Source organism: Ipomoea triloba, chromosome 3, assembly GCF_003576645.1.
Source record: "Ipomoea triloba cultivar NCNSP0323 chromosome 3, ASM357664v1".
Lineage (NCBI taxonomy): Eukaryota > Viridiplantae > Streptophyta > Magnoliopsida > Solanales > Convolvulaceae > Ipomoea > Ipomoea triloba.
Genome location: NC_044918.1, coordinates 31,163,891 through 31,184,179, shown reverse-complemented (window position 1 = coordinate 31,184,179; position 20,289 = coordinate 31,163,891). Strand labels below are relative to the sequence as shown.

General features: G+C 37.0%; 1 protein-coding gene across 2 annotated transcripts; it reads right to left on the bottom strand.

Annotated features, from left to right (window-relative positions):
- Positions 1-5,179: 5,179 nt before the first annotated feature.
- LOC116012298 (DNA-directed primase/polymerase protein) lies at positions 5,180-14,762 on the bottom strand. Of its 2 annotated transcripts, XM_031251809.1 has the most exons (14): positions 14,623-14,762; positions 14,152-14,273; positions 13,857-14,020; positions 13,523-13,669; positions 13,382-13,433; positions 12,997-13,171; positions 12,664-12,746; positions 12,231-12,443; positions 11,870-11,986; positions 11,548-11,704; positions 11,298-11,405; positions 6,095-6,160; positions 5,795-6,006; positions 5,180-5,437 (listed from the first exon to the last, which is right to left on the bottom strand). In XM_031251809.1, the coding sequence occupies exons 1-14, from the start codon at positions 14,675-14,677 to the stop codon at positions 5,348-5,350; spliced, it is 1,761 nt and encodes a 586-aa protein (XP_031107669.1). In that variant the 5' UTR covers positions 14,678-14,762; the 3' UTR covers positions 5,180-5,347. The 2 variants fall into 2 exon arrangements, with proteins under 2 accessions (XP_031107669.1, XP_031107670.1); XM_031251810.1 differs by lacking the exons at positions 5,180-5,437; positions 5,795-6,006; positions 6,095-6,160 and adding an exon at positions 6,761-6,908.
- Between the last annotated feature and the right edge of the window lie 5,527 nt (positions 14,763-20,289).

Below are 20,289 nucleotides of genomic sequence, written 5' to 3'. Positions count from 1 at the left end.
TTGACAGGCACCTTGAATTGTCAGCATATGAGCAAGAACTCATTGGATCGCCTCAAGTTGTTTGCCACTGGCGCCACTATTTCATTCCTTCAAGCTTGTTTTCCTGGAGGGGAGTAATGGTGCGTTTTTGGAAGGTCATACTAGCAGCGTCGTCGAGATCACATTGGAGGTATGCAATCAACAACTAAGGAAACAAATCAAGATGATTTATTTACTTGCTTTGTTAGTAGATTTATTTTAAGAAGACATTACTTTTCTTAACATTATTAACTTGTCTAATCCTATTGTAAATAAATCGACATGTTAGTCGATTCTCACCAAACCTACCCTCGCTAGCAAAAGTTAGAAATTCGAAACATATTCATCAATATGGCATGCTCACTGCTTGACGTTAACCAACTCCCCTAAGGGGTTCACTACGAGGAGGGCCAAAATGCAACTTGCAATAATCCTTGAAAATACCCCAAGTGATTTGGGGTTCATTTCGCAAGATCCGATAATACCACAATTGAGCTCGACAGTCATATTAAAGGTTGCCAACTTGACTTGAATTTGAGAGGGTCTTCTTGGCTAGAGAATTAGGAAATCTTGAATTTGAGAGGGTCTTCTTGGCTAGAGAATTAGGAAATTCTATGCACGTGTATGTCTTCTTGGCTAGAGAATTAGGAAATTCTATGCACGTGTATGATCCGATAATACCACAATTGAGCTCGACAGTCATATTAAAGGTTGCCAACTTGACTTGAATTTGAGAGGGTCTTCTTGGCTAGAGAATTAGGAAATCTTGAATTTGAGAGGGTCTTCTTGGCTAGAGAATTAGGAAATTCTATGCACGTGTATGTCTTCTTGGCTAGAGAATTAGGAAATTCTATGCACGTGTATGATCCGATAATACCACAATTGAGCTCGACAGTCATATTAAAGGTTGCCAACTTGACTTGAATTTGAGAGGGTCTTCTTGGCTAGAGAATTAGGAAATCTTGAATTTGAGAGGGTCTTCTTGGCTAGAGAATTAGGAAATTCTATGCACGTGTATGTCTTCTTGGCTAGAGAATTAGGAAATTCTATGCACGTGTATTGGGAACAAGAGATGATATCATCACTAGTGAGGCTATAGCTTCAACTATGACAGATTGGAGTGCAAAAGTAGTTGGTTGTGGTGGCTTGGGAATGACATTATAGTTACTGATAAGATCAGCTAGGAACCATTTCAGTTCCTTAACCGATTCGAATAGGTCGTCATACTTAGGTCTATAAATTGCATTGTTGGGAGGTTGATCATCCATAACGCCAGCAATGGAACCAATGTTATGGTTTAATGTCACATGCAAACAAAAATGGAGGTAAAGAACAAAGTTTCTTGAGGCCCTAGAACTCCCTATCCCCTTTGTTGGGATGAAAATATGCTTGCTTATCATTGAAACTGGTTCCCCTTTTTATAGGGTATAATATAACTCTATCAAATGGCTAAAATCCAACGAATAAACTAAATAAGCTAAGTAATACGCTAGAATCTCCCAACTTACTAAACAATGAAAAACTATATAATGTAAGGCAATAAGTTTAAAAAAATGAATCTCTTCCAATTGAGAAGCTTCCCAAATTACCACAACTTTCTAAATCTTCCATAGCAGCTTCCTTTCTACATCAATTTCATGCTCATGGCTCATCATACTTCTTCTTGGTTTTGCGAAAATAACTCTATCCCCAAAATGCATCAATTCCTCACTCCATTGATATTCTTTCATAAAATTCATGTTCTTGCTACATGAAAGAAATGTAGGAATCTGATTCTCGAAAATCACAAAGAAAATGGAAAAATACAAATAATAATAAGAAACCCACTTAGGGTAATTACACAAGGAAAATAAACCTACAAAAGGTTAAATAAACCTGGATACTGCTTGGGGACGAAACTGGACGATCTCGGGTTGGTTGGAATCACGAGTCGTGTTGCCACTGTCCTTAAAACCTTATTTACTGCCTCCAGTATGCTGGAGCGTTGCGGTCTAGGTTTCCCAGGATAAAACGTACTACGACTTTGGCGTTTGAGCACACAAACTTGGAGCCCGGCGAACTAAAACGTGTGATTAAACGCAGATGGCTTGAAGGAAAGGATGAGGAGTGTTTTGAGAGTAGAGAGCAGTGTATTCATGTGTTCTCTTGTGTCTTGTAGAAATCAGCTGCTCATCATACGAATATATAGTAGAGGAAATGGATGATATCATTAAATCTGGCAATTATTTCTGTTGGTAACCTCCTCCCACTAAGCAAAATAATAACACCCATTAACGTGTCCATTAATCACAAAATAACTCTGAAATGATGATTGGAATTAATCATATTCATTCCGTAATGCCAAGGGATGATATCATTAAATCTAGCATTTATTTCTATTGGTAACCTCCTCCCACTAAGCAAAATAATAACACACATGAACATGTCCATTAATCATAAAATAACTCTGAAATGATGATTGGAATTAATCATATTCATTCCGTAATGCCAAGAGTCATTTTTATTCATTCCGTAATGCCAAGAGTCATTTTTGAACGGACACAGTAGGTGAAACTTTGCCAGAGACATTAGGCCCGCTGCGAGTCATCACAAGATCACGCTCACACGCGCGTAGTTCTACGAGTCATCACAAGATCACGCTCACACGCGTGTAGTTCTAAAGACGAAAAACTCGTTCGAAAATTGCCTTTTCAGGCTCAGTTCGGGATTCCATTTGCACCCCCTGCGCGCGAGAAAGAACATCTATGCTATACAAGTTACTTAGTCATAAAAAGACCCTTGTATATATAGTGGGTCAAACCTTCATTCCCAACCAATGTGGGACAAAAGCTACATAAACTTTTTCTTCACCCAAATTCCATCTCAAATGGGTCTACTTTGAGAACCAATTTCTCATTCACCCATTATCCATTTTGAGCGTACAATATATGGATCTCTTCGTCTAACTACGAAGAACCCAAATCCACATTGACCCGACCCAAATCGGATGTGGACCCCACTTTTAATTGTACCACAAAATGGCCACTTAAAATGTCATTTTAGTGCTATTTTTCCAATAAGAAATAACTAGTACTAGGGATGAGCACAGAACGGATTTGGGGTGAATTCGCATACAATTCGTTAAAGATGGATTTGAAAAATTACATCCACATCCACATCCAATAGGGTGCGGATCAAATCTAATCTGATATGCTAATGGCAGATTTCGTGGATTGTATTCGAATTGAATGACGGGTTTTAATTATGACTTGAATCAATGTTTATTGAACTTGTGATTGTGATGCCGTGAAGAAGGAAAAAAAATAGCAAAAAGTTCAAATTCAGAGGCCTAAAACCTTAGACTAAGCGTAGAAAAAATTAAAAATTACAATTGAATTATAATTTTAGAGTTAGACTACACCTATTGTAGGATACTTAGTAATGGGCTACTAGTCCTTCACACACACAACAACAATGTCCTTTTAGTAGCAAATTAGCATAATGGGTTAGATATAACGGATTTTAAGAAATCACATCCACATCTACATCCAATCCACTAATCCACTAGTGACAATTTTCTACTAAGGGTGTATTTATAAACTCGGAAAATATTTTCCTTTCCGGTGTTTGGCTGCACAACGAAAAACTGTCTTTTTGTATTTGGTTCATTTCCAGAAAATGAGCAAAATTGTATATTTCATTTTAAAACTCAAATATATTTATTTTGATAATCAATTTTTCATTCACACATTATCTGTTTAAAAAAAATTAAAAAGTAATTTTATTTTGATTTTTAAATACGAAAAACTTAATACTCCGTATTATTTGTAGACTTTACTTATTTTTTTGAACTTCGAATTCATATTAATTTTTGTTAGACTTTAAAGTTGAATTGAAAATTCACAATGTTAAGTAGTATTGTAAAAGTGGATCGAAACCCACAGACTAATCTGCACTCGCTCCACAGACGAGTTAGGATTACAAAAAAAGAGGCACGCGAAAGAGCGGGCATAACGGGCCTAGCCCACTAAGGCCCGTGACCCGCGCGGGCTGCGAACCGGCCCTATATTAAAAAAAAAATTCAATGTATACTGTGTACACATTATATATTCACGTGTACTTGTACACATGAATATATAATGTGTACATGTATGTACACATTATATATTCATGTGTACACAGTACACCGTACACATTTATTAAAAGAAAAAAAAAAGAAAAAAAAAAAGGCTCGCAGGCTGATCCGCGAGGCCCGCCAACCCACATAGGGCAGATTAGGGTTGCATGAATTCTAGTTCGCAGGTTTAACGGTTCAGCTCGCAAAAGTCCTCCAAAATTTAAGCCCACGCTGGGCGCAGACAAGACCGCTTTGACAGTACTAATGTTAAAATTTGTAGACTTTACATGTTTTTTTGAACTTTGAATTCAAAAAAAAAATAAATAAATAAATCGCGGGCCGGCCACCGCAAATCCCGTGGGGCAGGCTAAGGTCCCATGGACTAGTGTTGTAAAAAGTAAAAACTAAAACCACACTATTTTGACAAATTTTGTATGTGCATATCCACACAAATGCAGTATCAGTTCAACACAACTGCAGTATCTGCAGTTCCAGACAGATGAAACGGCCTCTATTCCGCGCAACTGCAGTTCCCTTTCAACATAATTGAAATATCAGTTCAACACAACTGCAGTATCAGTCATGGTGCATGGTCCACAATACATTATAGACCATGGTCCACGGTATAACGACGAAAAAAAAAAATAGCCATTTTCTCCCAAAACATACCTATTTTCCTTTGACTAAGGCATCATTTTCCATAGATCTTATTTTCCACTCTCTTGCCAAACATTGAAAACTCAGAAAACATTTTCCTAAAATTATTTTTTGAGTTTCCAAACACTGAAAACTCGGAAAACATTTTCCTAAAATTATTTTTCGAGTTTCCAAACACATGAATTTACATCTCATTCACTCTAAGTGAATACAAATTGAATGAGAACGAATTTGACAAATTTAACAGATTGGAGCAAATTTGGTGCTCCTTACCCCTAAGTAGTACACTAGTACTAGTTCTTACGGTTGTACACTTCATTTTTCATTCAATTGCTTTTGGGTTTCATAACTGAAGAGTTAGTTCATCGACATCAAGCCACCCAAAAAAAAAAAAAAAGAACCAAGCTATACAAAATTTTCAACCTTGCTCTCCTTTATCAACTGAACTCTCATGGTGCACAAGTTATACAACTTAATAACTTATCGTGGACAGCATCAAGTTCACTTGTACGTACTCTACATGTCATACACTTTTGCCAAGCTTTAAAATCTAAAAACCGATTTGATAAACTGATACTAAGCTTTTCCAAGGTAAGCCAATTCTGTCTGTGTTGCAATCCTTTCGGCAGCCTTCCACCAATCTTCATCTTCTCCTAATTCTCCATCCTGTTTCTCAAACACAGAATAACAAGAAATTAAACCAGTCTTACCCACTCTGTAATAAGTTTTATCTGAAATAATGCGAGGCCAAGGTTTCAGTTCATCAATTAATAGACAAATGATTTGCAACTTGCACTCTCAAGCACGAGGGCTTGATGTCAACCTATCCATTGCTCAGTCTGTTCGGGTATATGACTTCATCTTGGTTCAGTAATACAAATGGAATTCAGATAGGATGAGGAAAGACACGAAAATATGTAATAAAATGCATCATCTGAGCAAGGAAAAACGCAGAAAAATGTGAATCAAAATTGTATGCATCTAACATTAAAGGAAGATCACTGTGAAATGGATCCAACTTACGCCTGATATATCCAAGGATTTTGGTATGCTCTCTACCCGTTCTGCAAATCTTATGGCCTCAATCCACCATTCCTTCTTGCAGCTGTCTACAATATTCCCATCAGTAGCAACAGTTGTGTGCTCCCGACCTTCATTACTACTATCCAGGTCAAAGGACACTGAACAATGAGCTATAACATTTCCAGGGATGGGACGTAAAGGGGATCGATAGCCTGTAACAACCAAACCAGATCAGTAGGTTACAAGTAACTTTTTGGTATGAAGGGTGATATATTAATGCACGATAAAGAGATCACTTACCTCTGCAATCGGGATCATGGCACTTCTGATAATAATCACCCCTTCTTAGATCAACAACATACATCACTAGCACACCCAACAAATGAAAGTATGTCAATGCACATGAGACATCTATAGCAAATATGTTTACGGAACTGAAACAGGATAAATAGCTATTGTAAATTTCCTACCCAGAAAGATTATTTAGAGTTGGGATTGATGAAGGAAAGGGGGCTATCAAGAAACTTATTTGCCTTTTGTAGTTCTGTGAGGTGGCTTTGTCACAAGGCAAATTTCCTGCCCAGAAAGATTATTTAGAGTTGGGATTGATGAAGGAAAGGGGGCTATCAAGGAACTTATTTGCCTTTTGTAGTTCTGTGAGGTGGCTTTGTCGCAAGGTAAATTTCCTGCCCAGAAAGATTATTTAGAGTTGGGATTGATGAAGGAAAGGGGGCTATCAAGGAACTTATTTGCCTTTTGTAGTTCTGTGAGGTGGCTTTGTCGCAAGGTAAATTTCCTGCCCAGAAAGATTATTTAGAGTTGGGATTGATGAAGGAAAGGGGGCTATCAAGGAACTTATTTGCCTTTTGTAGTTCTGTGAGGTGGCTATCAAGGAACTTATTTGCCTTTTGTAGTTCTGTGAGGTGGCTTTGTCGCAAGGTAAATTTCCTGCCCAGAAATGTGAGGTGGCTTTGTCGCAAGGTAAATTTCCTGCCCAGAAATATTATTTAGAGTTGGGATTGATGAAGGAAAGGGGGCTATCAATGAAATTATTTGCCTTTTGTAGTTCTGTGAGGTGGCTTTGTCGCTATCTAATGCCTTCACATGTTTCTTCCTGATCATCACGGAAAATAGAACATAATCTAGCATAGAATTTTTACAAATTATTGGCTTTAAATAAGCTAAAATAGAACTTTGATGAATGTGGCATAGGAAATAGGTTAATACATGGACAGCATCACTGCTAAAGTCAACCCAGTCTCGCTTGAAAGGTAATCCAGGTTCAGAATATATTTTGTGCAATTATAAACACAAATCTATATGAAATAGAAAAGAATGTCACAATTAATGAAACCTTGAGGTGAGGAAATTAAAAATTTAAAACTAGGTTAATGTTCTCACACCATATGGCCAAGTTGGAGGAGCCCAGTCAGGGAAATACCCCTCTGCCCAATCAGCCAAAGGTCAGACGGTAATATGGATTGAGGCCCAGCATAGCCCAAGCAAATGCACAACGCAGCTCGGAGCCTCAGATAGTTGACCCAGTCAACTAACCATTTGAAGACATACAATACCAGTCAACTAGCTGTTGGACACTTAAGGCCAGTCAAACTAGCAGTTGAGAACATAATAAAGAAATAAAGGCTCATTATTCCATTATAGCCCATGAATGCTGATACACACCAAGGACCACAGGGGCGAGAGCATGGGATAGTATAATTCCAGGAGAAAGACCAACACTATAGAAGGAAAGAAAATGGGAATGGAATGAAATAATCAAGCTGCATGATGGGCATCTAGTATGAGAATTAATTCAGTGATAGAATAATTAAATCAATTTGTAACCTTTGGTTGAAAGTTTACTTATTTAGTACACTGTAATAGCATATAAATCTGGCATCCTTCCTTGGGGAGAGATCCATAAATTAGTAGAATAATCAGCCTGCAGCTGAGGGGCAAGTTCCGTAACTTGCTGGAGGATATCATTTTGGTATTCCTTGGTTTATTTTCAGTAATTCTGCAATTCATTTTCCAGTTTCAAGTCACCAATTGGTTCCCTACCTCTTTACTCCAAATGTAGACTCCATTTTCCTATAAAAAGGTCATGCTCCTACAAGCAAAGGGAACCAACCTCAAAGCATGCTCTCTACAAACACGAGCAATCTCAATTCTCAACTCCACCTCAGTATCTCAACTAAGCACTCAAGCTCACTGAGTTCTTCACATGTACAAAGACCCAAAACAGTAGTTGATTGGCTTTACTTAGTGCAAAAAGTGCATGGTTTTTACCTATACGGTTTCCACATAAAAAGTACTTGTGTCTATTTACTTATTTCTAATTATTCATTGCATATTTCTCAAGCACATATCTATATAGAGCTAATTCCATTTTTAGTCATTGACTATTGCATCAATTCCACATTTAGTCTTAGTGTTTCAAAATTGCCACATTTAGTCCTATATTTTTCACTTCTAGTCCTCTGTTTGCATCCTATGAACCCACTGTTAACTACAGGGATAAATTTGTAATTTCCATCGGAACAAATTTCACTTTTAGTACTTGACTATTGCACAAATTCCACATTAAGTATTATTTTTTCAAAATTGTCACATTTAGTCCGTTAGTCCTATGTTTTCCATTTTGTGTCCTCCATTTGCCTCCTATGAACTCACCATCAATTACAAATATAAATGCATGCACTATTGTATCATTGGTAAATACATACACTATTGTGCATGCATCAAAATCACAAGTTTCACTTTTCATGATCTAATGTTCACTTTAATTTGGAGATTTAAACTAAAAAATAAATTTGAATGTAGTAATTAGTAAATGTCCCACATTTGGTGATTTTCAATTTGTATGAACTAATGTTCACTTTTGAGTTTTGATTACAAATATTCACTTTGTATTTAACAGTGCATATAGCAATATGCATCTTGATATACCATAGTTCAATACGGTTAAGTTTTAGAGTTATGCATATTGATATACCATAGTTCAAGTTTTAGAATTATGATGTTGAATAGTAGGGAGTCAATGTAAGGGAATTTATTTTAGGAAAATATTTTTAGGAATAAAGGAGAGATTGGAAGTGCTTTTCAATTTCTCCTATGATTGTATTTCTTGATCTTTAGTTTCCTGTTTTTTGAGGAAAGAATTAAGCTAATTAGTTATTTCCTTTATTAGGGTAGTTTGTATATGTTGTTGTAATCACCATTTGTTTTAAGTACGAGTTTCAAAACTTCTTCATGGTATTAGAGCTACGTCTATGAAACCCTAGTCCCTTCAGGCCAACTTTTCTTGGCTTCTTTCTCAATTCTCAAGCCATGACAAAATACGGAATGGCCTCGTCACAAACTTCAAACATCATGATATTAGAACCATGAGGCAGTTTAGAAACTTCAAACCTAGGTGGCAATAATTCCTCTCTTGGGACTGATATGGTACTATGGTTGCTCAAACAAATTCACATACAGCCTTCACTATTAACAACGGAGGAATGAGAACGCGGATAGTTCATAGTTGACATAGGTGCTTCTGATCACATAATAGGATATGCTACTCTTCTCCAAAATTACAAGCCAGGTAGTGGTCACTCATTTGCCCATATTGTTGATGGTTCAAGTTTGAAAATTGTTATGACAGGTTCCATTCAACTTACTAAAGAGTTGTATCTCAACTCTGTCAAACATGTTCCAAACTTAGCTTGTAATCTTTAGTCTAGTATAAAATTGGCTCATGATATTCAATGTATTACTACATTTTATCCAATCAGGTAGCTATTAGCATAACAAAGAATCTTGTTCATCATGATAGGACTAAGCATGTTCAAATTGATTGGCACTTCATCACAGAGAAGGTAACTAGTAAGACTATTAAATTAAATTACATTTCTACGAAGCAACAAACTGCAGACATCCTCACCAGAATTCTACCAAGACCTAACTTATAAGACTTAATTTGCAGGTTGGGATTAAATGATATATATTCTCCAGCTTGAGGGGGAGTGTTAAATAATAGGGAGTCAAAGTTATGGAATTTATTTTATGAAAATATTTTAGGAATAAAGGAGAGATTGGTGGTGAATGGTGATTTTCAGTTTCTCCTATGATCCTATTTCTTGATTTATAGTTTCTTGTTTTTGAGGAAAGAATTAAGTTAATTAGTTCTTTCCTATATTAGTGTGGTTTGTATATATTTTTTTTTTGGTATATCCACCGGGTCTTTCTCCGTCCGTTTAACGGTCTGGGTCCACCCGCGATCGCTCCGAGAGGCATGGGAGTTGGCCCATAGGAAATCGTCACTTGTGTGGTTTGTATATACTACTGTAATTACCATTTGTTTCAAGTTAGAATTTCATAACTTCTTCATATGATGTGCATTAGTACAAGTTTACAAGGACTAAAATCTAGAGATAATTGGAACTATAACCACACACCATATTTATTGCCTAAGGTGTAATTGCAAACAATGGAAAAAGAAAAACCTATGAAATTGATGAACATTCAAGAATTTACACACTACAAGTTGTATATGGTGGCATTTCAATATTTAATCAATTAAATAATTGCAGTTTGTAATTAGGATTTATAATTAAGTTGTAAATAGTGCATAGTTGACTTCATATTAGATATGTTATTGATTTTAATTTGTTTTCTTTTGTATTTCCCATCTCTAAGAAACTATCTTATTATTTTGAGACATCCCAATAAAATTATCATCATCTATATTAACTTCAATAACTTTCCATGTTGTTTTCCTACAGTATCCATCCTTTTAACTTGAAACTAAAGTTAGACTAAAATGAATACTACATTTATTAAGGGAAAGAATGGAAATAATCAATTATAAACTAAATGTCCCACATATCATTAAATACAATTTCCTAAATTTCATATGTTTTCTCTCTTGTGACAAATGGAGGGAGTATATACAAAATTACAAATAACTAAATGATTAAGATTATTTTTTATTTTGCATAACTTATTATTATTATTATCTCAAAAGTCCAAAGATTAAAGACAAAGAGAGTATTACTAAGTGTTATGCCCCGTTAGTGTGGGTTACCGTTCTAGTTTATATAAAAGGAATAATGGAAAAGCAGTGTGCCATGGTCTAAAAGGTATGTGTACCACCAGGTGGGAGGAAGAAAAGGTAGGATATGGAAGTCTTCTTTCATTTCTCAACGGTGAAGTAAGACCAAGCTCATGAGCTTATCCCCATTTTTATGTCCCCATGTCACCCCCACCCCAGTGTGGGACATGGGGGCAAAAAAAGGAAAGAGGGATGAGGTATCTCTCACTTTTTGGCATAGTGAGCCCCCAGTGGGAGGCTCGCACGATGGACTATTAGAGGGAATAGAAAGCAAAGCTACTAATACTAGTGTAATAGCATTAATAATCTGTAAACTAACACTATTAACTTGGTAGATAGATAAAATTATGACTTGAGCAAAACAAAGTGTGTGCAAATCAAAGGAGAACAAAAAGAAAATATTACCATGATTGCTTTTGTGTTCTCTCCCAATTCTTTCACAATATCTGTTTTTTGACATGCTGTAGACTATCAGTCCATACTCTGAGAACCAATACCAACTCCGAATTTTTCCTGGCAATAAAAACAATATTGATAGGAAAAACACAGTAACTGTTACTAGTTTTGGCTACCAAATTGGATTTAGCACAATGTACTGTTTAATAAATCACATGTCATATTCCAAAGTAACACAAGTTAGGTGTTAGTCGTATACCTGGTACACTTCCTATGGAAGCAATATATTCAACAAATGCATCCACTGCGGGGAATGGAGATTTTCCCATCAAGTATGTTCCTGAAGGATCAGTTTCAAAATTATTCATCTCTAATGCTTGTGGAGTGATGGACATTTGTTGGAAACTTTGGGCAATCTGTGTAAGAAATAAAACTTTAGGTTTGGCTTTCAATGCGTAGCAACCCCTAAGCAAATTATCTCTACAGAACAGGAGAAGGGGGCTAACAGGACCAAGTATATCATTATGAACAATAACAAATTCATTTTACAAGATTATAACAAGTGAGAATCCAATAATTACCTCTGTATTAAAGTGCAGGGTCCTTACACAATCTGAATCCATCTTACAGACCAGAAGCCTCTCGCAGTCAGCATCAATATTGCAAATCAGTGATGCCATAAACATTTCATCCTCACTCTGCCACGAAATTAAAAGGTCTTTTACTCTAAAAACTTCTTTAAAAAAAAAAAGTATTAACATGTCAAATGCTGGAGTAATTAACATGTGTATTCTGGAAAGGAGAAGACATCAAGTGTCCCCAATACTGCTCCTATAACCCAAAAATAATTAATTCATATAAATTGGGATAAGAGTACTAGAACTGGATATTCAAATTCAAAGTAATCAGATCATACATAGTAAATTAAAATTAGTTGCATACCATGCTCTTACATTTAAAGCGCCCGCTTGGTAGAAGCACAGAACTCTTCCCAGCTTTAGATGAGAGAGCTAGCCGAAAGCAGCGATTTCTAGAGTAGACAGCATTATCAACAAAGAGTTGACCTGGAATTCCAACTGATTTTGAATCTTTTGACACAAAAAGCTTTCTGAATCTCTCATTCGTTTCACTTGAACTATATATCCGTGAACATACCTGAAACCATCTAGCAGTCACTTCAGTTGCTCAAAAGAGAAAAGGGAAACCCTGAATTGTTAACTAGGCATTTATGCAATATTTCAATGACTTGCAGAACCCTTTACTTATAATGATAGTCCAATTGGCATTCCTCAACTTTGAAGTATCACAAACACAGGTTTAACAAGAACTTTATAAAACAGAAGCTCCACTATCATGGCAAAGAAGGCATGCATACCTCAGCTGTGAAAGCCCCAACATGTGAGTTGTCCTTAAATGCAATTTTTGGCAATCTAATAATTAAATGTCTGGAGAACTTATCTGCCACAAAAGATATTTATAAAATCAGAAATTCACAATATAATCTTATTAATGTTATCAGGAAAAAAACAGTGGCAGCATTTGTATGAATCTCTATGGCTAAGTCCATTCATATAAATAAAAAATTAAAAAACCTTACCCTCCAACTTTGTACACTATTAGTTATGCAGATAGATAGGATGCATATGTAATTTAGACATAAACCCTAAAGCATGTGACCATGTGTTGAAGAAAGCAACTATTACCATACCTTCAGTAGAAGAATCAAGCTCAACAATCCAGTCATGACTTCCTTCAAGAGAATACTTCTGTAGCAGTGTGTCAAAGACAGCCACAATCAGGAGATCAACCATTTCATCTCCATTCTTGTCTGCATTTGCTTTCTTATTGAACTCCAAATCAAAATAAAGGTGGCATGGTAAACCCTGGGAATAAAGCATAACCATCTGTCTAAAGCCCAACTACACAACACTTAAATGCATATAGAGAAAGATAGATACTAAAATTGCATCATCAACTCAAAATTAACTGCAATCACCTATAGGTACAAATGTAATATCATTAGTGGACAATGATGTTTTATATCAATAAACATGATTGTTGTAAAATAAAGGATTAACAGCAAATAATGTTACCTCCTGAATGACTTCATAATGATGTCTCCTTTTAGGATTCATACTATTATACCTAAATAAGATCACAAGAATAATCAACCTTAGGGGGCACTTGGCATAAAGTATATTAGTTTAAAGAAAATTGGTATTTGAGTAGTTTACCTTTTCCAAAAGTCCTCATATGTGGAAACAAGGAACCTTCTGTAACCATTTATATGGTCCTGATAACTAAAAACACGAGCATTTATGCATTGTTTTGCATATTTCATTGCTTCAACCTGCTTTGGGAATGTAGCCCATATTTCTTGGCTACATAAACATCAAAGTAAGTCAAAAACCAATGAAAGTTATAGCATTAAATATGCAATTTAAAAAAAAATAATAATAAAATAAAATTAAATAAAAGAAGAAGAAGAAGAAGCAAAATACTTGAACTCATCACTAATCACTTAAAGATGAAGACAGGCAATAAATGGCACACTAATAGGTGTTTTACCTTTGCTTCTTTTGTTCACTGAGATCTACACGTATTTCATGCAACAATCGCAACAAACTAGCTGGTCTCTTTGGAGGAACCCCATGTGGAGACCCATAAAACACGAGGGGACAGAACTGCTTCCCATTGCTATGATACTTTCTCTTGGCTTTTGATGAACCCAACTAAAAGAACAAAGCACATACTGATTAATAGCAGCATCAACCACATTTCGGCATATGAAAGACACAAAAATCTTATAGAAAAGCAGAATAAAGGAAGTTAAATATAAGCAAAGAACAAAAACAATGCATACATTTTCAACAGAATGGTCAGCATCTGCAGTGGTCTGGGGAATTTTTTCAGTTGATTGTTTCTGTGCTGAATCTTCCGGCTTTGCTGTTCTTTTTCCTCTTTTTCTCTCTCTAATAGCAGATTCTGAGAGAGAGAGAAAAAAACAAAAGCCATAACTTACATTCTGCACTATAAACAAGCAATCAACAGTATCCCGAAGCATCAAATTGCGCATAAATTTTCCATTTTTTGTGAACATTTTTCACTTTATGAACCCAAAAGTTAACACACATGAAGACACCGAAAATCAAATCCACTAATTACATAAAGCTAGCATGCAGATAAAAAAAATATTAACTTCAATTTCTAGCAGAAATGTCACCACACTCTGAAATTTCCACTCCTATGTTTCGAGTTATGAAGGTTTTATTATGAGATTAAAATCCAAAGAAGGGGAAAATATATGAAAACCAGAGATCAGAAGAGAGAATACCCGGAGGAGAAAAACCGCATTTGAAGCATTCGAATAAGCGATCAACGTCGTCCATGGAATTGTCCCGTACCGTCCAGTATATCGGATTCGAATGATTTAACGGTGTGTTCTTGAGCGGGAGTTTCGAAAAGGAGAAAGAAGTGACGATGAATTGGGAATTTACAATTGCAAACCCTCACTTACTTTGGTAAAGAATAAGGGCTTGTTTGGTTGACGGAAAATATTTGGAAGGAGGTGGGAGTGAAAATTCGTGAAAAAGTAGTTACGAAAAATTATGTTGTTTGGTTGGTGGAAAAAAGGTTGTTCAGAAAATAAATTCTGTTGTTTGGCTGGATTTAAAATGATAAGGAATAATGTGTATAAAGACCTAAATGCCTCTATTATTATTATTATTATTATTATTATTATTATTATTATTATTATTATTATTATTATTATCATCGTTAATAATGTTAATAAAATTAATATTCATTAATAATATTGCTTTAATTTGGGGGCAATTTTTGGGGGTTTTTTTGGGCTAATTTTTTTTTAAAAAGATTTTGGGCCAATCTTCTTCTTTTTTTTAAAAAAGCAAATTTTGGGTTTAATTTTATTAGGTTTTCATTCTTATCTCCTCAACTGCAGTGACGAGTCCTGTGTGCGTGTGTGGGTTGTGGCTGCGTCGAAGACAGAGGCGGAGGCAGCGACGGCGAGGTTGGCGTGGTGAGCAGTGAGGCGGCGAGGCAGAGGAGAGGCTTAGAGTGAGGCAACGACTGGAGAGGGCAGAGGCGGAGGCAGCAACCGGCGAGGGTAGAGGCGGCTACCGGCTGGCTTTCCAATTTCCAGGCAGGGAAGAAGAAGAAATGGCAGAAGGAGGAAGAAAACAGAAGGGCAAAATGGTCTTGACATCTTAATTTTTGTTCCCATCAGCCATGGAAAACAAAATTCGAGGGTCTACCTCCGATTTTGTTTTCCTGGAAAATGGGGAACTCACTTCCCATTGGAATTTAAGTTCCAATTAACCAAACATGGGAAAAGACCAATTTCTTCATCTTTTAGAAACTTACTTCACAGGGAAAACAACTTCCTGCCAACCAAACATGTCCTAATTGGCACAAGTTACCACTTTTTTTTTTAAATTTTTTTTAGGAAATACTCGGGTAATTTATATCCTAGAGCAGGGTGTACAATGTATTGTGCACTCCATACCAAAACGACGTCGTTTTGGTCATTTTAATTAACAGCTTCTATTTTGAAAATCATGTTTCCCGTTTCGGTCATTAACTTATAAATATTTTTAAAAAAATGCGATGTTTAGATTAGCGGTTTTAGTTCTCGTTGTTCAGATTGGCGATTTTCGTCTTCGCGATTATGCTCTATAGTTCGTAGCTAGTGGATTCTCAGGCATTGTGATATGGAAGAGGTTATTGCACAGCAGGAGTTGGTAGTGATAGAGGACGACAATGCTCCGGTGGGAGTGGCAAATTCAGATGATTCTAATCCAGGTTTTTTATATTTGATTTTTTGTTTTGTTTGTTGTTGATGCAAATAAATGAATTCGTATGTGATATTCGTTGATTGAATTATCTGAAAATAGTTATAGGTTTGTTTTTGAAACAATTAGATTATTCGAATGTGAGGAGGATGAGTTCTGTGTATTTGTGTCAATATTATGTGCATTCTGTGTTGTAAGTCTGTGTATTCTGACCACAAATTCTGTACATTCATATCAATTATGTGTGTTAATCACTTCGAGTAGTGCAAGATGAGTTATGCGTAGGTTGTGATGTGTTTGTGTATTTGGTGTTTTCATTTTCTGTATATTATGGTTAGGAATTATGTGTATTATGGTTATGGATTATGTGTATTTAACCATTGGAGTAGTGTAAACAATAAGATCAGTTATGTATATAGTATGACAATTTTCTGTGTATTCATGTTAGTGGTGCTTAAACTTTGTGTTTTTACAGCTGATCAATATTTATTAGGGTTGTTAGTGAGTTCTATTGACGAAGCATATGAGATTTATAATGATTATGCTTTTAGGTTAGGTTTTAGTGTGAGGAGGGGTAAGCAAAGATATAATGCTGCTACAAAAAAAGTGAAAATGAAGAAGTTCCATTTAGATGACTCAAACACATTGATTGAAATATTTAGACGAATGCAGTTAAGTGAAAAAAAATTTCTTTGATTTTGAAGTGGATAATGATTCAAGGTTGTGCAGTTTTTTGTGGAGGGAGGAAAAAATGAAGAGAGACTATGAATTGCTTGGAGATTTGTTAGTTCATGATACGACATATCGTACTAACAAATATGATATGATTTGTGGTCCACTTGTTGATATGAATCATCATTATATGAACGTCATGTTTGGATGTGGGTTTTTGTTGAACGAGAGGATTGAGTCGTTTGTATGGTTGTTTAGGTCATTTTTAAGATCTATGGATGACAAAAGTCCACAAAGCATAATGACTAATCAATGCTCTGCTATGGTTGCTGCTATTTCCCAAATTTTTTCAAGCTCACGATATCTTCTATGTATATGGCATATTAGTGAGAATTCAAAGAAACACATCAAGGGATTAAGAAATCAAAAAGATTTTTTAGACATATTCAATTGTTTGCTGAAATATACCGATATAGAGGCAGAGTTTGAGCTTTATTGGACAAGGTATGCATTCTTAAATATTATGTGTATTGTAGAGGGTGTTTGTGAGTATTCTTTTAGAGAGTTATGTGCATTATAAATTTTTCAATTCCACATCTTAGTATACACAGTTGATAATACTTACATTGATTATGTGTATTCTATTGACAGATTATGTGTATTCTAGTGATAGTTTATGTGTATTGTATTGTACAATTATGTACATTAGTAATTCCAATACCATACCTCATGAAACAAATATGATAATATTTAGCCTTAAAATTCTGTGTATTCTAGTTGAATATTTCTGTGTATTTCTTTATGGGTTTCTGTATATGCATTATAGCATTTGAATATGTTTCTAAAAACATAATAAGTGTAAATGAAGGTTATACCCCTCATTTATGTCCGTTTTTTCCGTTAAGTTTTTTTTGTACATTATGCTATAAAAGTTGTACTACATAATATTTTGGACAAATATACCCCTACCGTTATAACTTCCGTTATCTTTTCTACTATTGTTACTATGCACATGCATCCACCATATATTTTCTTATCTTCTTCAATAATAATAATAATAATATATACACATTAAATATTAGAGTTATATGTTAGTTATTTTTTAAAATATAAATATCCAATTTATAAAAATATTTTACATTATTATTATTATTATTATTATTATTATTATTTACTATATTAAAATTTAAATAAATTTAAAATTTTAATACAAAATACTAATATTGGGCACATGTTTTTATGCGCATCGCGCATAAGAAAAACTAGTAGTTAATATATATGTTATATTATTTCAAGATGGTTACAGCACACAAATGTCATAACACTTCTTGGATAGAAAAGTTGTATCAATGTAGATAAAAATGGTGCCCTACATTTAACAAAGATTATTTTTCTTGTGGAATTTTATCTTCACAAAAAAGTGAAACCACAAACCACTCGATTTCTAGAAGGTTATTCAAGACTGTTGGACTATGTGATTTCTATAGCTCGTTTGTTGGTGTTGTTTTAGAGTGGAGAAGTAGAGAGAATGCGAAGATGTTCGGTGTTCACAAGGTGTACCTACAATGACTATGGATCACGTTAAGATTCTTTCACATGCTAGGGATATTTACACAATTGAGATATATTACTTGTTTGAAGAACAGTTTTTTATTCTTTCACATCACGTTAAGATTCTTTCACAGTCGTTGCCTCACTCTAAGATAGGCGAGGATGAGGTGGCACCAATTGAGATCGACATAGAGACGCTAGTAGAGGGAGACCAACCCGGAGCGGTTGGTGATCGCCCGAGACAGACTAGGGCCAAGGCCGACCGTGAAAAGACTGCCGGTGGAGGAGTCATACTCACGAAGGTCGCCGAGCCGTGGGCCCCGAGCCTAACCACGGCGAGAGCAAACCTCCCAAGTCCAGCGGTCGGGAAAGACTAGTGACCGAGCCCCAAGTTCTCACCTTGATGAGGACGAGTAGCTTTGGAAGAGAGTGGATGAACTCTAGGAGGGGGTGGTCACGCTCCAACAAGCTACCACCTTGTTAACCCACCTGGTAGAGGGGCTCCAAGGAGGTACTCGATCCCCCTCAGCTCGACCCTAAGGCCTCTCCAGAGGCGCTTACACTTACCCCACCCCTCTTAAGGGGGTGTGCTAGGTCCAGCAACCCCATAAGTGAATGAACAAGCTCTAGGAGGGGGTGGTCGCGCTCCAACAAGCTACCACCTTATTAACCTACCTCATGGAGGGGCTCCAAGGAGATGTTCGAGCCCCCCAGCTCGACCCCAAAGCCTTTCGAGGAGCCCCTACACTTACCACACCCCTCTCAAGGGGGCGCGATAGGTCCTGCAACCTCGTAAGCAAATGAACGAGCTCTAGAAGGGGGTGGTCGCACTCCAACAAGCTACCACCTTGTTGACCCGCCCCACGGAAGAGCTCCAATGCATTTGCAGCTCACTCAACTTGGCACTAGGGCGCTATAGGGGTCGTGCAAGGGTAGTCAATAGTCGACCTTCCCCTCGACTCCTCCAAGACCAAGGGAGATGCTGGAGACCTGGCTTCTACTGGTGCTAGGAGCTCAAACTCGGCCACTATGGGCGTAAGGAGCCCGAGCTCAATAGCTAAGAGCACAAGGAGCTCGAGCTCGACAACCATGGACCCCCCGAGGAGCTAGGGCCATGACTAGCAAATTATTCCTCTAAATGCGTGAGAACCCGAGCCCCATCATGAGGCCTAGGACCCTTCAACGAATCATTGGAAGGAGTATGACAGATTTGGAGAACCAAGGAGCGGGTTGGACCCCCGGGGAGTCTCGAGCGGATATTATTGTTCCAGAGAAGGTGCACCTAGCGACCCCACCCCGTAAGCCCGGAGCTATTTTATTTTTCAAAGGTAAATGGGCAGGGGGGGTGGTTGACCCCAAACATCGACATATGTTTTCCCTAGTCGAGTTTGTAAAATCCAACCTCCCGACCTTGGCATTCTCTAACGGTAGTATACGGGGGACGCCCCCGCTCACTACCTAACGGAGGAACTTATCATGGGCAGCTTGCCCCTTGACAAGGCTGATGCTAAGCAGGTGGGGAGAACCTACCTGTTCCTCGGTGATAGACTCCATAAGAGGTCAAGTGTAGAGGCCTATCCGATCTTTCCTGTGCAAGCTCAACCTACCTACTGGCTAGACCACCTCAAAGAGTACAAGAAGATAGGCATCCTACCCCGGACGACGTGGGCTCGCAAGCTCGTGAAGAGGAGAGCTCCAACCAACCTACTCTTCGGGGACATACTCTGCAAGAGGTCTTACAACGGCACCTTGCTACGCTGCTTATACCCTAACGAGGTGAGGTCCGTCATAGAGGATATCTAGGAGGGCACCTGCTCAGCCCATCAAGGGGCCTACACCATGGCTAGGAGGGCAATCTACAAGGTTACTTCTAGCCCAGTAGGGCATAGAAGTGTACTGACTATGCAAGGAAGGAGCTAGACGTCATCTTATGCGCATACCGCACCACTTCGAGGAGAGCTACCGGG

Coding starts and splice junctions, on each gene's coding strand:
- LOC116012298 (XM_031251809.1), bottom strand. CDS start 14,677: ATGGACGACGTTGATCGCTTATTCGAATGCTTCAAATGCGGTTTTTCT. Junction 13,172..13,381: donor ATTATGAAGTCATTCAGGAG/GTAACATTATTT, acceptor CTTTATTCCCAG/GGTTTACCATGCCACCTTTA. Junction 5,438..5,794: donor AATCCTTGGATATATCAGGC/GTAAGTTGGATC, acceptor TTTGAGAAACAG/GATGGAGAATTAGGAGAAGA.